The sequence below is a fragment of the Spermophilus citellus genome (genome assembly GCF_964194105.1).
Source record: "Spermophilus citellus genome assembly, chromosome: 18".
Classification (NCBI taxonomy): domain Eukaryota; kingdom Metazoa; phylum Chordata; class Mammalia; order Rodentia; family Sciuridae; genus Spermophilus; species Spermophilus citellus.
The window spans coordinates 63378156-63393343 of NC_138200.1; the positions used below are offsets into that span (position 1 = coordinate 63378156).

At 46.7% G+C, this 15188-nt stretch overlaps 1 protein-coding gene across 2 annotated transcripts in view; it reads left to right on the forward strand.

The window, feature by feature from the left end:
* Positions 1-10747: 10747 nt before the first annotated feature.
* The window catches only part of BCO1 (beta-carotene oxygenase 1), a 31669-nt gene continuing 27228 nt past the window's right edge, over positions 10748-15188 (forward strand). The window contains exons 1-3 of one of the 2 annotated variants that reach the window (XM_081275659.1): positions 10748-10964; positions 11409-11668; positions 14063-14191. In XM_081275659.1, coding sequence (XP_081131785.1) covers positions 11605-11668; positions 14063-14191 — 193 coding nt within the window. In that variant the 5' untranslated portion in view covers positions 10748-10964; positions 11409-11604. Of the gene's footprint in view, positions 11669-14062; positions 14192-15188 lie in introns of both variants that reach the window. The other variant, XM_081275658.1, reaches the window with a different exon arrangement.

The window sequence follows — 15188 nt, forward strand, 5'->3', positions numbered from 1 at the left end:
TTCATACATTTGTGAAATGTCATGTGTAAGGTTAGTCACTACAAAATTTTGTACAGGACAAAAACCAGAAGTTTTTCTGATAGAAAACTGGTTAACAAAGTGTGGCATATCCTATAAACCCTTTTGAAAACAAAACCTCCTTCCTAGACGAATATGGAAGGATCTCCAATAGAATAAAGGAAAGGAACAGGGGGAGGGAGGAGAGTGGGGGTAAATACTGAGGAACTATATCAGACAAATTGTACTGTGTACTTGAATGAATATGTGTCAACAAATCCCACCATTGTGTACAACTCTAATGCATCAATTAAAAAAAAGTGATAAAAATTTGGAAGATTCTCTAAGATTCTTGTTCATGTTAAAAGCAAAATATGGGGCTGGGGATGTGGCTCAAGCGGTAGCACGCTTGCCTGGCATGCGTGCGGCCCGGGTTCGATCCTCAGCACCACATACAAAAAAAACAACGATGTTGTGTCTGCCAAAAACTGAAAAATAAATATTAAAATTCTCTCTCCCCTCTCTCTAAAAAAAAAGCAAAATATGGGGGGCTGGGGCTGGGGCTCAGTGGTAGAACACTTGCCTAGCATGTGTGAGGCACTGGGTTTGATTCTCAGCACCACATATATATACATAAAATAAAGGTATATCAACAGCTTAAAAAAGTTTAAAACAAAAAGCTAAATATGGAACACTGTATGTGGCCTAATCCCATTATGTATAAAACATAAATATTTGAATGTGAGTGATATATCTCATAAAGAACATACCAGATAACGGCAATAGTGATCATCTAGGAAAGAATTAGGTACCTGGGAGACATAGGAAGGAGGGAAACTTTTGTTTTGTTGACCATCCTTTTCCAACTTTTCTCTTTCGAACATGCAAATGTATTACCTGTTCAAAAATAATATTCTTGTTTTAAAAAAATAAGCTCATGGCTCCGTCATTTTCCACAAGCTCAATATCATAGTTCCTCCCGTCTACCACAATCCATGGCTGTGACCTTCCTTCATTATATCTGTGCACCTATCTTTCTATCCCCTTTGCCAGGGATTTCTTTGCCCCCAGCCTTTCTCTGACCATCTCCTTATCTTTTAAGGCTCAGCTCAAAAGCTCCTTTGTGAGTTTTGTAGAACTTGCTGCATACGATCTGCCTTCTCTGTGAGTTTCCTTGTTCTTTTTAAAACAATAGCTTTATTGAGATATGATTCACCTACCATACAATTGGCTCATTTAAAGTATTTGGTCCAGTGATCTTTAGTCTATTCACCAGGTGAGCAACCTTTACCATCGTCAACTTGAGGACGTTCAGTACTCCAAAAGGTACCCGTTTCCCATTCTCCCTCCCATCTCCTGAAAAGTATTCCTTACTTCCTGCCCCTGTGGATTTGCCCCTTCTGAACACCGCACATAAATGGGATCACTCAGTATGGTGCCTATGGTGACTGTCTGGCTTCTGCCCTGGCTATCCTGTTCTGAGATTCTTCCTGAGTCATTCTTCCTCCTATTTTTTTAGGAATACTCGGTAATTTCCCCAAATAAGCACTGGATGGATGGTTTTGTAAAATTTACACATCCCCACCTTGGGTCTTTGTTTGCCTGCCCAAATAACATCTGTTGTTCAAAATTAATTAAATTTGACCAAATTACTAATGTTACTTTAATGGTGGGAAAAAAACACTCCCAACTGCTAGTGCCAGAGTTTCTTTTGAAAACTTTCTCTTTAGAAAATACCAGCATGGGCCCATTTGGGTTGGGATTAGAGACATACCAAGGGAGTGATTGGTAAACCACTTTATTAACCAAAACCCAGAGCTGGATGAATTGGTCCATGTAAGAAGTAAGTCATTTGAGGAAGAGAAGGGAGCCATGCAGGGTGGTGGGACCCTGGAATTTCCAAAAAACGTGTCAGGTAGACAGTTTCTCGTGTGGCCAGAGACTTTGGAGAACACAGAGTCTAGTGTCTGATTATAAGAAGCCACTTTGCTCTGACAGGGCTCTATTTGTCCTTGCTTTCCCTGCCCTGGTCCCTGGCAACCACCAAACGACTTCCTGTTTCTATGGATGTGCCATATAAATGGAATCGTACAATGTCATGTTTTGTGTCTGTCGTTTCCCTTCTGGCCTTCAAGTTTTATCCCTGCACTAGTGAGCACTTTATTCCTTTTTATGGCTCCATGGAATGGACCACATTTCATTTGTCCATCTTCTATTGGTGGACACTCAGGTTATTTTACTCATAGAGCTTCCTGTGGGAGAGACAACTTCTCTTTATCTCTGTCCCATGGTTGGCTCATAGTAAGATTCAATGAACATTTGCTTGGCCCCATCTCCCAGCTGGCTGGACTGACCCTAGGCCTCCCTCCTTTCCTGGACACCCCTCCAAGCCCTCTGGAATGGTCTTGCCAGCCAAAAGGGGGATGGGCAGGCGCCCAGGCAGGATGAAGTATCATCACTGACTCACAGGCTGGAGCAAGGCTGGACAGAACTGGCCTCTTATCTCTGGAGGCCAAACTTCTAATGACTTCCATTAGAAAACTATGTGGAAGGCCACAGCAGTGATAATATATCGCACAGGCTTAATTTATGTTCCTAAAGGAACACAAGCTTGCAGACATTCGATAACAAATGCAGATCTGTGGGCTAAATTCCATCTGCACATTCTTTACATTCTGATGAATTGCAGGCTCCTGGGCAGGGAATTCGTCTTGGTGATGTCAGTTCTCAGTGTCCCTTAACCTTTGTGTCCTTGAAGCTCACACTGAAAGTAAGCAGGACATAGCTGGTCCCGTATGTGATGCTTCTAATGATCTGATCAGTCCTCAGGACTTCCGAGTGGCATCAACGACAGGAAAGCAGAAAGACAGAGATTTGTTTCAATAGGGGATGGGGGCAAAAAGAACTAGAAGGATCTTTACATTCCAGTCTGGGGATGTAAAAATCCATTTTAACTTGGGTTCCCCAGAAGCCAACAAAGACAAGAATTTTAGTGCAAGCAATGTATTTGGGAAGGTCTCCAGAAACTGCCTCTATAGGAATTGGTGTCTTTGTTGATCATATAGAGAATCTCTGCCCTCCTTTAGATCAAAAAGACAACACATTCAAAAGAATTATGAGTTCTCCCATCCTGTGGGTCCTGTTCCCTTGAAGACAGGTATTGCCTAGTTCTCCTCATGTGTGTGGGATTGGTTCCCTATACATCCTGCACTTCTGCTCAGCACTGGACACTCATTCTTTCCTGGGTCGTGAATGGGTTTTCACATTGTCAAGGTGGAGGCTGAGCCCCTTTCCACTGAATGTCCTTCAAACAGATCTGGTGAAGTCCTGCTCCCTGAGATCTGTGGATATGACCATATTTGGAAACAGGGTATTTACAGATGTCATCAGGTGAAGGTCACACTGGAATTGAATGGGCCCCAATCCCATGATTGGCATCCTTAGAGGAAGAGGGAAATTTGGACACAGAGACACAGAGATACTGAGGGAAGGATGTCACGGCAAGTAAAGGCAGAGATCAGAGTGATGTGTCTATGAGCCGAGGTACACCAAGGACTGCAGGCGATCAGCAGAGCGAGAGAAGCAGTGAGGATCTTCCCCCAGAGTCCACAGGAGCACAATCCTGCTGGCACCTTGATTTTGGTCTTCTGGCCTCTCCAGAACCAAGAATAAATTTATGTTGTTTAAAGCCTCTGTTTGTGGTAGTTTGCTATGGCAGCCCTAGGACACCAAAACCAAATGACTATATAGCAGGCCATTCATGCAAGCATTTCTTCATTTATTCACTAAATACTTGTTGAATACCTACTATGTGCCTGCAACTGTTTAAATTTTACAAAGGAGAGTGACACGTGACACGATCAGGTTTGAAGCTCAACCAAGTTACCTGGAGGTAGTGGGGAAGGTGGATTGGAAGGGGTGGGACTGGAGGTAGGGAGGCCCATGAGGAGGCTGTTCTGAAGAGGTTAAAAATAGTGAGGACAGGGGTTGGTGGGCTGGAAGAGAGGAATAATCTTAACAATTATTTAAGATGGGGTTGTAGTCCAGGCTCTAACCTGGGAGTCATTTTTTAAACTGAATCTTTGTCAAGTGTCATAGACTGAACTTGAAAGTACAGGATGGGAAATGAAAACTTTCCACCTCGGGTATAAGAAGACGTTCTTTTTTTCTTCCAGTCATACCGTCTGCATTTCAATCTGGTTGATTCTACTTCCTAAGTGTGGCATATTGTTGTCTTATCATTATTATTTGCCTTTCCGTCTCCCTCATTAGACTTTGAATTCATTGAGCTGTGTCAGGAGCCAGGATTCCTAGTTGTTCTGTCTCCAATAATCAACATGATACTAGTCTCTGCTGCTCAGGAGGATTTTGTAAAACTAGTGGATCCTCTTAAATGCCGAGAGCATAACTCAGGACCTTTGGTTTGGGCAGTTTTCTCTCCAGGAGCTCGAGGGAGACTGGTCATTTCACAGGGGCAAACTGCCACCTCTGTGGGGACTTTGCCTGTCACCTTGAACCCAACTGTCTGAGATCAATGTTGTCTATCACCCTGGCTAATTAGAGGCACGATTTAGACATTAACTTAATTGGAAAACTGCAAAGTAATTTAGATATGATAACGTTATCTCCAAAAGGGAAATATTAACTTATTTCAGGCAATAAAACTTTGTAACAAGAGATACAGAATTGCAAAATAAGGCTGTTGGGTTTTTTTTATAGCCTCTAAAGCTTCTCTTTTTGATTTCAGCTGTTACTTCTTAACCTCATGACTATTTTATAGGCTCACCCATCCTGTGTGATAAGTGATCTGAAGAAAGGGGAGCCATCTCCCCGACTCTTTCCCAGAATTACTGAGGTTGGAGGATCTGGAGAGAAATATTCCACCTCCTGCCACAGGGTGTGCCATCTCTGGCCAAGGGCACCACCTCATCCAGCTTCAGCCACTTCTCCTATGAGATGGGGTAAATGTGTAAGGGTGAGAAGATGCGACCTGTGCCCTGCCCAGGGCTGGGGCACCCTATGTGAACTCTGTGCCTTTATTAGCCTCGAGGTTCATGTTCTTCCTCCCTCCCAAAAGGAGGAGGCGAGGCTGCCCACTTGCCTTGACTATCTCACACCTCCCTGACCACAGTGGGCACTCCATACTGTGTGTGACTCCATACCAGGCCTTCCATGCTGCCATCTCTGGGCGACTGCTGAGGCACGTAGCCAACCTGAGCCAGCATGTGACCTGGGAGGGAGCCCAGGAGAGCCAGGAGCCTCTGTGGAATGTCAACCTCCTCTCTCTCTGTTCCTCCTGTTTTCCCCTCTCTCCCTTTCCCCTCTGCCATCTTCTCCTGGCTTCTTCTCACCTCTCTGCTTCTTTCCACAGCCTTACACAAAGCACCTCCAACCCTCCCCTCACCCAGAGCCCTATGTGGCCGCCATGCTGGGTGATGCCGCCGACTCTGCAACAGCTGCTGCCGTTAGTGGGGCCTTTCTTCCCACCTTCTCCACTTGGCCCATGCCTAGTGACCCTTCAGGTCTTGGGTCAAGCTTTGGTCCTGGCAGGAAACCTTCCTCTCATCACCATGCACCTCTGACCTTGGAAGATTCCCCACTCCTTCCTCAGGGGGTTGTGATACCTGTGAAGAGGAACTGCCCCTGACCACATGGGGCACTCCATACTGTGAAACCGATGAATGGATAGCACAGGGACTCCTTCCATGTTCACCATTGTCAGCCACAGGCTTCTCTGACATTGTACCCTCTGGGTTGGCTTGTCATTCAGTCAAAACTGCCTGACCCCCTTAGTCACATATAATGCCATCTTAGCAGCTCTCCTTACTCAGCACTGCCAATAGAACTTTCTGGAATTGTTATGTCTGCACTGTTCAACATGGAAGCCCTGGAGCCCTTGAAATGTGGCTACTGTGAACCAGGAACTAGCTTTTAAATTTAATTTTATTGCCATTAATTTATATTTAAGCTGAAAGGGCCACTGTGGTTAGTGGCTTTTGTGTTGGACAGCACAGTTGAGTGTCTCCTGAGTGCCTTTGCAGAGTGTCATTACTTGACTCAGTACTCCATTGCCTGGGGTATAAAAGCCAAGTTGCTACAAACTTTCGACCCTATCTCAGCAGTAGTGGAGACAAACATGGTTGCAAGTCCAGACTCTGGAGTCAGGCTGTTGGGGTGCAAAGTCCACTCCCAGGTGCCGGGCAACTTGCTTAGCTCCTCTGTGCCTCGCTTTCCCTCTGTAAAATGGGGCAAAACACCTGAGCTCAGGATTATCATAGGAGGATGTGGGTTTGTACAAGTAACAGGCTTAGAAAAGCATGATGCATGGGTAACTCGCCCTGAACAGCGCTGTGATTATCCTCCTCTCCCCAGGTCCCTGCAGAGCCAGCCACCTCCCTGCTGTCCCCCTGCTAAAGTGGCTTATGGTTCACACTGGTCCTTCTGCGTAGAAGCTCCACTCCGTGCTCTTGACCCATCCAAATTCTTCCCACTCTCCAGAGCTCAGCAGGGCACCCTGTCCCCCAGGACACCTTCCTTCGCAGTTCCCAGCCTGGGTAAGTTCTCCCTCCTGAGACACCTGGACACTTCCTACCTGTGCCATCCCCCAGAGCAGCAGGATTGGCTGCTGGTCATTGCTCCCTGGGTAACAGCCAGCTAAAGAAACTTAAAATACACGACTAGGTCATCGGTATTTAGTTTCCTTCCAGTGTCAGGCCCTATTGTGTGCATTGTAACTACTTAAAATTAGTATATTCAATCATTATATATATATATATTCCCTTTTCCAAAAAAAGAAGGGAAAGGAATATGACATGAACTCCTACAATATTTAAAGCATCCATGACAGACACAATCACAGAGTTCACACTGTTTAAGCTTTGCAGTCTGCCAGTGAAACAGGTGTTATAATTCTCATTTTAGAGATCAGAAAACTGAGGGTCTGAGATTTGAGTGAGTGGCTCAGAAATTTAGCAAGTAAGTAAGTGGAAGGCTGAGGCTCAAATGCTAAGGGTCTGTGGGGCAGCTAGTCCCCAGAGGTAGTCCAGAGGACCTGCCTGGTCAGACGCCATATTCCTGCCCATGAGCAGACCCTCCCCACTGGGTCTTGGCTGGCCCAGTGACTGGCACTAAATGATAGGAAGCCGTGGAGGGGAATCTGTGCCAGTTCTAGGTTTGGCCTTGATGGAGACTCAAGATGTGCTCCTCTCTCTTTATATGCCCACTTTTGGAGCCTTTGATCCTGCTGGAGAGACCCGTGAGGGGGCAAGGACAGATCCCAAGGCTACAGGGAAAGAGAGAGAGGCCTAGGCCCCCACCTACCTCCCAGTCAGTCACAGCAGCTGTGTGAGGACCGAAAGCCCTGGAAGCAGAAGAGCTGCCCAGACATGCCAGCCAACCCACAGAAGTGTGAGAAAATAAACACCGTGGTGTTTTAAGCCAGCACGTTTGGGGGAGATTTGTTACTCAGCACTGAGTAACCAGGACTCTTGTGTAAGATGTGCCGTTTCCTTCTCCGTTCCCATTGCCCAAGTCTCTTGCTCACTGGCCAGTTTTCAGGCCCCTTTTAAGGAAGCAATTGCATTACAGAAACAGTAGCCCCTTGCTCTTGCTCCCTTATCCACTCATCTGCCCCAACCAGCCACTCTGAAAGGTGGGAAGAGCTTTTGTGTAGTGGCGAGGGAGATGCACTCAGTGCGATCAAGTTGTGTCATGACTGTGAGGCTAAAAAGTAAGATTTCTAATGCTGCCCTATAGGGCCATGGAGGGCTGAAATGAGACTCTGCCAATAGAACACAAGGCACATCCCATGGCGCATGTCAGGCACCCAGCAAAGAGGGTTATGGGGGCGGGGGGGAACAGGCCAGGAGACTGCTCTCCCCAGGAACATATCCCTCATCCCACTCTCCCCAGATCAGTAAAGATGCAGAACACAGGGGCAGAGCTGTGGGGCCAGGGCTCCTTGGGAAGAGAGCAGTGGCTGCTTCTTGTTGCTCTGATTAGAAAGAGGGAGGACAGACGTTTGGCACAAAGACTTCAGGAGAACCTCCACAGGGCACCCAGCCCCTTTGGGAAAGTGCACCCAACCTGGACCCCAAACAAAAAGATCATCGTGGGGGTCTAAGAGGTCGGTCTGTCAGTCACCTCTACATTCCCAGAACTTGGCACACTGCAGGTGTCAGTTCCAGGAAGGCACAGAATTTTTTTTCCTGGTTTATTCCCCACTCTGTTTCCAACCGATAGTAGGTATTCGATAAATTTTTGAATGAATGGATGTGAGGATGAGTGATATTCTGCTTCCAGCTGACATTGTAGCTGCCTATCCCAACCCATCCCTTCTGTTTTTTTGCTCTTAAAAACCAGATTTGAGTGACAACCTGCCACCCCAGAAGAGACTATCAATGAGCTTAAGGAAATTAAGACTGTTCTGTTCCTCTTTGCCAGGGATTGGCCCAAGGATGGTCACCTGATAAAGTTGAGCCAATGGGATTTAAGAGAAAAACTGCTCAAGGCACTCTGGGAAAGATTGTCCTCCAGCATAAAATGAGAAATGTAAGGGGAAAAAAAAGGCCTCCGTTGTCCCCACCTTGCCTCACTGATTTTTGCACACCACTTGTGAGGACCCAGTTCCTGGAGCAGAGACAGTCATTTGTAACCAAACCTGAACATCCTAAAAATGAGAAGCCAACCCTTGGAGGATGGCCATGAGGAAGTTGGGAACAGGCACTGACCAGAGAATGACCCAGATGAGCTTGCAAGGGACCCAGGATCTCAAGCTCCAGATAGCTACGTGACTGAGGTAAATGCACATCTTTGGGGTTTCTGCAGATGTCCTGTTACCTGCAGTCAAAGTATCTTCCCCTAATTGTTGATTCCTAATGACATTATTATACACCAACCTTTGCTCCCAGACCAAATTTATTCAGTGAAGCCCCTGACCTACAGGACCTCAACATGTGACCATTTAGAAATGGATTTTTCAAAGGGAGATTGTGTTGAAATGAGGTCATTAGGGTGGGCCCTAACCCAGTCTGACTGGTGTCCTCATGAGAAGAGAAAACTTGGACACACAGAGAGAAACCAGTCAGCGCACAAAAGGAAAGATCATGCAAGGACACAGGGCTGAGGGGAGGTGCCGAGGGGAAACCATCCCATCCACACCTCACCTCAATCTTGGTCTTTGAGCCTCCAGAAATGTAAGAAGATAAATTCTTGTAATTTAAGTCACTCGGTCTGTGGTACTTTATTATGACAGCTGGAGCAAACTTATACAGATATCAGTCATTATGATCAACTTATTATCACTACTATTTTAAAAAATAGCTTTATCTAACCATGTATTATCCCTGGGTTATGGTTGGGGCCTAAATAAGAAAGCTTATCATTGATATCATAAATGATGCAATAATATCAACCCAAGACTGTCTTCTTGGGGTCTATCCCCCATCAATGAATCTGTCCATTACTTCATTCAGTAAAAATCCAGCCAATATCCCTCATGCCTCAGAGCTGTGTGAAATCATCGGTGTGTACTTGGAAGCCAGGCTACCAGCTTTGCTTTCTAATTCAATCTCTTTGTTGCTGTGACTTGGAGCAAACGGTTGGTTTCTCTGTGTTCTCATTTCTAGAACGGTGCAAGAGGATTCATCTCATGGGTCAGCAGAAGGCCAGAGTGAGATGTGCAGGTAAGGGTTCTGCAAGGAACTTGACTCACAGTACTCTGTGGACAGAGGCTATGGCTTTTCTGAATTTACAAAGAGGGGCAAGGAAGAAAAACCTGGTCATGTTTTCACCTGTTTAACTTCGGTGGTGTCCTCCCTACCAGCCCTGTGACAAGGGCATTTCCACCCCAATTTTGCAGGTAAAGCAAGGCTCCCAAGGGTAATGTGACAGTTATTGCAGTTATTAGACCTCAGGCTGAGATGCAAACCCAGGCCTTCTGATCTCCAAGCCTGGGGCTTTCTCCCACTGGTGGCAGTGTCACCCCAGCCCAGCCCGGCCCTCAGGGTATGCCAGACATTCACACAAGACGCAAAAGCCCTGATGAGGACGCCCGTGTTTAGACCCAACTGTGGAGTAAACTGGCAGGTTTATTCAGCTTACTGGACACATGGGTCAAAGGGAAGGGTCTTCTAAGAGAATGGGAGAAAAGGGTAATGACATGGATTGACAGCTCTCTGGGGCAGGGTCTTTAGCTAGACCCTTGATTTACAGTGGCCTTGAGACTGATCATCACACCCCGCTTCACAGTTAAGGAAAGGGAGACTCAGAGAGGAAAAGCTGACACGGACACACAGAACAGGGGTGGAAGAATTCAAATCTACTACCAGCTCGAACATGAGGCCTCTTTCCCTGGATCAGGCTCCGCCATGCCTGCTGCACATGTTAGGATCATCGGGAGACAGTTTTGACAACGCTGGTAGTTGGCTCCACCTTCAGAGATTCTGAGTCAGGGGGTCTGGGCCGGGGGTCTGAGCCAGGTCCAGCCTGGGCACTTTCAACCTCTCGCCGGTGATTGGAATGTGCAGCCGGGCAGGAGGTACAGCGTGCGGGGACACTCAATTCTCAGCCCATTCTCAGCTGCATCAAGGCCAGCACTGAGCCTTTTCTTTCTCTTCAAACAATTTTATTTTATTTTAATTAAATGTATTCTTAACTGATCTATCAAACATAAAAATTGCATGTGAACGGGGTTCCGTGGGACGTCTCAACACGTGTACATGCTATGCGATGATTAAATCAGGTACCCAAGCAATGCGAGTTATGAGTTCATTCTCTTCGCCTGATGCTCACAGAAACTTCAATGTAGATGCACGGCGATGGCATCACGTCAAGATACGTGAGTATTGGGAAACTCGAGAGTCGGATGCAGTCACTCTTTGCCCTCCTGAGGGGCCAGGAAGCTGGTTTTTTAACTATTCTTCAGTTCCCGAGAAGTCTCTGGTTCCCTGGACTTATGTTTTAAACAGGTATGTGACACGTTTTTATCTTTCCTTCTTGCAAAAAGAGAATCATGAATTAAGTTGCTTTTTAAATGATTTGTACTGGGGGAGCATCAGGGCTCCTTTTTAAAAACAAAGCCCAAAACTCCCTTCCCCAACTCTGCAGAAGGCTCTTCCCACGGGGCAGCAGGCGTGCGCGTGACCAGTGTCCTCAGGCGCCTTTGCTGGTCCTCACAGTCCCTTTCTGTTCTGATCATAAACACCTCCCGCACTCGGGATAGATTACTTCAGCCAACTAACTAAGCAGAATGCCCTGCTTTCTCTCCACCATTCAGAAAGGAGCTTTCCTCGGATAAGCCAGAAGTGAAAGGGGAGAGGGAGAGTCGGGGACACACTAACAGGATTAAAGATTAGCCATGGCACATGGCTTGGGAATTGACCTTTGACCGAACATCTTATAAATAACTCCAGCACGGCAGCTTCCCCTGTGAGAGCAGAGACACCAGGCCTTCAGAGGGAGACTAAGCGGAGAGGGTGGCTTCAGGACCCACCCTGATGTAAAGCCCCGCCGGGAGGGAAGACCTGAAGGCAAAGCGGGAGGAGGAGCAGCAGCTGCTGAGTGCACAGAAACCCGTTCCCTGTGAACCCTCGCTCTGCAGCCAGCAGGATGGATTTGATATTTGGCAAGAATAAGAAGGAACAGCTGGAGCCCGTGAAGGCCAAAGTGACAGGTGAGCATTTTGTACCATCTGCTGACTCTGCTTAGACGGACATCTGTTTTCTTTAATGTGAATTAGTTTTGGAAAGTCTGGGAGATATTCTGTAGGGGCAGAATGACCCATAATCCAGACAGATTCTCTCTGATGATCTGAGTGTGCTTTTACACATTTTAAGTCCATTTCCAGGGATAGAGAGAGTCCTTCTCGCTATTTCCGGGAAATGGGTGTTGGGAATGCTCCGGTTCCTCATACACAAGGGCATCAGGCTGCAAATGCAGCTATTCTGAATGCATGCTGTTTTGCAATGTGTGCATTCTAAACTGATTTTATAAAGCAAATAAGCATGTGCGAGCTCCTGCCCATGCACACGCCAATGTGGAGGGCATTGCAGCCTGACATGAGCTGTTCTCAAGTGCCCACAGGTGTGGCTTCAGCCTGTGGACACCTGCAGATCCAATAAGAGACGTATTGGTCCGTAGAGAGACCCTGTCAAGAACCACTCTTAGCCAGATTTGAGTCTCATTTTTTCCCTCTGCCATTTCTCTTGCTCTCTCCTCTTGTGGGTTGCCTCTTTCCTGGGACCATCCTATCTAGACTCTGAAGGGCTGTTGCTGGTTCTGAGCTCTCAAGTCCCTGTAATAGCAGTCCCTCAGTTCAGAAAACAGCTGCTGGGGCAGCCTGGGCACCTGGTGCTTCTGTCTCCCCACAGATGGATCGTGGATGGAAAGTCCACTGGGATTTTTTCCGACTGCAGAATTGCCTTAGAAGTCTTTCAAAAGAAAAAAATCTGCTCTTATGCCTATTTTTCATGATTACAAAGATAATATTCAATGTATGATGCTATTCTCTGTGTGTAAGTATTAAATTATATGTATAATTTGTAAGTGCAAATTAGAACATAGAAGGAAACATTTGGGTCTATTTCCCTGAAGTTTTTATAAGACATATATTTTATATTTGAGAAATATAAATAAACATAATATTATGTTTGAAAAATATAAAATTTTAATACACAAATAAACATTTACTGTTAATTTTTTGTATATAAGAAGAGAGCCTGTGACCCTAACATTTGTATGCTAGGATCCAGAACTTCTTGCCATGTCACTGTACCTCCCCTTACAACTCATGACCCATGACTGCATGGAATCCTTGGAAATTTTATAAAATAAGAATCTTAGAACCTGAGATGCTGAACAGACTCCAAAAATCCTCTAGAGCAGCAGTTTCCAAAGCAGGGTTGGGAGACCTGTGTGGGCACCACCTCCTGGACATTTGGCAGCAGCACAGAATCTTGGGCTCCCCAGCCCAACTGGACCAGATGGTGTGGGGTGGAGCCAGCGTCTGCATCTTCACAAGCCGCCTGGTGCTTCTAGCAGAAGGACCCATGCTCTAGCTCAAGCCCCCCTTCTTCACAGATGGGGAAACTGAGATGGAAGAGGACAGTGAGTTGTTGGAGGCCAGGCAGCCAGCAGAAAACAGGGCTTCTGATTCTTTGTACAGACCTGGAGCCCTGGGTGGAGCCCAATCAGCTGGACACTGCTGGTGATGGACAACCTGAGTTTGTGCCTGTGGGGGATCCCTCCCCGGGAGGCCATGCTGAGGCTGTGGCTTCACCTAGATGTTCATTAAAACAGAAAGCAGCCCTCAGGGAGATAGGAGTGCAAAGGGACCTGTGTGGGGGACTGGCTGTGTCTGCCGCAGTACCCTATCTTAGAGCAGTGCTCACTGTCCAACAGAATATGGTGCATGCCACGCTGGTACTTTTAAATTTTCTAGTAGACACATTCAAAAAAGTAAAAGGAAACTAGTGAAATTAATTTTGTTAGTGTATTTAACACATATCCAAAATATTATCAGTTCCATATGAAATCATATGCAAAAATAGCAAGTGAGATTTTTTTTCACACTGTCTTCGACATCCAGTGTGTGTTTTACCCTTACAGCACATCTCAGTTCTCACTGGCCACACTTACATGCTTAATCACCACATGGGGTTGCCGTCTGTCATGTTGGATGGCACAGCTCTAGGATGTTCTTTCTTGTGCCTTTGTAAGGCAAACACTCTCCCTCAAGACTGCTAGGTTGCCTCCTCCAGGAAGCCCTTGCTCATTCCTGCTCTCGACCCCCCCAGAGGAGGTTCTGTTCCATGCAGCACACTTTGCTGGGCCTAAAATCTTGCCTATCATAGAATATGTTGTGTGTCTCCTCTTCTGTCTCCTCCACGGACAACGAGCAACTTGAAGGCAGGGACCATGTCTATTTATCTTGGTGACTTCAGTGCTAGCAAAATACCAGGCACTTTCTAGAAGTATCTGTGGAATAAACAAGTAGGTGCAATGATCGGGGTGGGGCTGCCCAATCCCCCTTCCTCTCTCTGGCAACTCCACATTCTTTCTTCAACAGGCAGGATTCCAGCATGGCTTCAGGGGACCCTGCTTCGCAACGGGCCTGGCATGCACACGGTGGGGGAGAGCAGATACAACCACTGGTTTGACGGCTTGGCCTTACTCCACAGCTTCACCATCAGAGACGGTGAGAGTGCTGCAGCTGCCACCGCTGCGTTCTTGGCCTGAGACACAGGTTTATTCTCTTTCAGTTACAGAGGTCAGAAGTTGGAAATGGGTCTCACCTGGCTAAAATCAAGGTGTTGACAGGGTTGCGTTTCTTCTGGAGACCCTAGAGCAGAATCCATTTTCTTTCCTTCTCTAGCTTCTGGAAGCTGCCTGCATTTTGGGCTCGTGGCTCCCTCGCTTTCTTCAAAGCCATCAGCCCAGAATCTTGTAGCCCGCCACCACCTCATACCCCTTGCCCTCTCTCCACTGTCACAAACTCCCTTGTGATGATGCTGGTCACCTGGATAATCCAGGATCATCTCCCATCCCCAAATCTTTCACTTAATTATACCCACAAAGTCCCTTTTACCATGTCAGGTAACAGATTTACAGGTTCCAGGGACCAGGGTGTGAACATGTTGGGGTGGGGCATTATTCTGTCCACAGCAAGCACAAGACTCTCTGGAAGGGTGTCCAGGGTTCTCCCTCAGTTCATCTTGCAAAATAAGATGCATTTTCAATAAGGTGGGCCAGGGCACATGGAAGATTGCAGGCTTTGGATTCAGATATACATCAAATCAAAATATTAAGCATCTTTGGATTCAAATATGCATCAAATCAAAATATGAAGCTTTGCTGAAGAGCAAAGCTGAGCATCCTTCTCAACAGGGACCTGCCAGGCCGCTTGAGCACTGAATCAAATATACCTCTGAGCAGAACCCTACCAGGACAATGACAGGTGTCTGGCTTAAGACATGCACTGTGAATCCTTGGCTATTGGCCACCAAGCTGGTTTGTCACTTTGGTGGCTCTCATGAGACAAGTTCTTAAAGAAGTCCTGGCTGGTTGCATAAGACTATAGCATGTCACAGAGAAGGCAAGTCTGTGCCCAACTGCCCAGGCATGGCGAGACTTCAGCCCCTGCATTCCAGCATGGGTGAACTGTGGTCCCTGAGCCTCGGCTTCCTCGTTGGGAA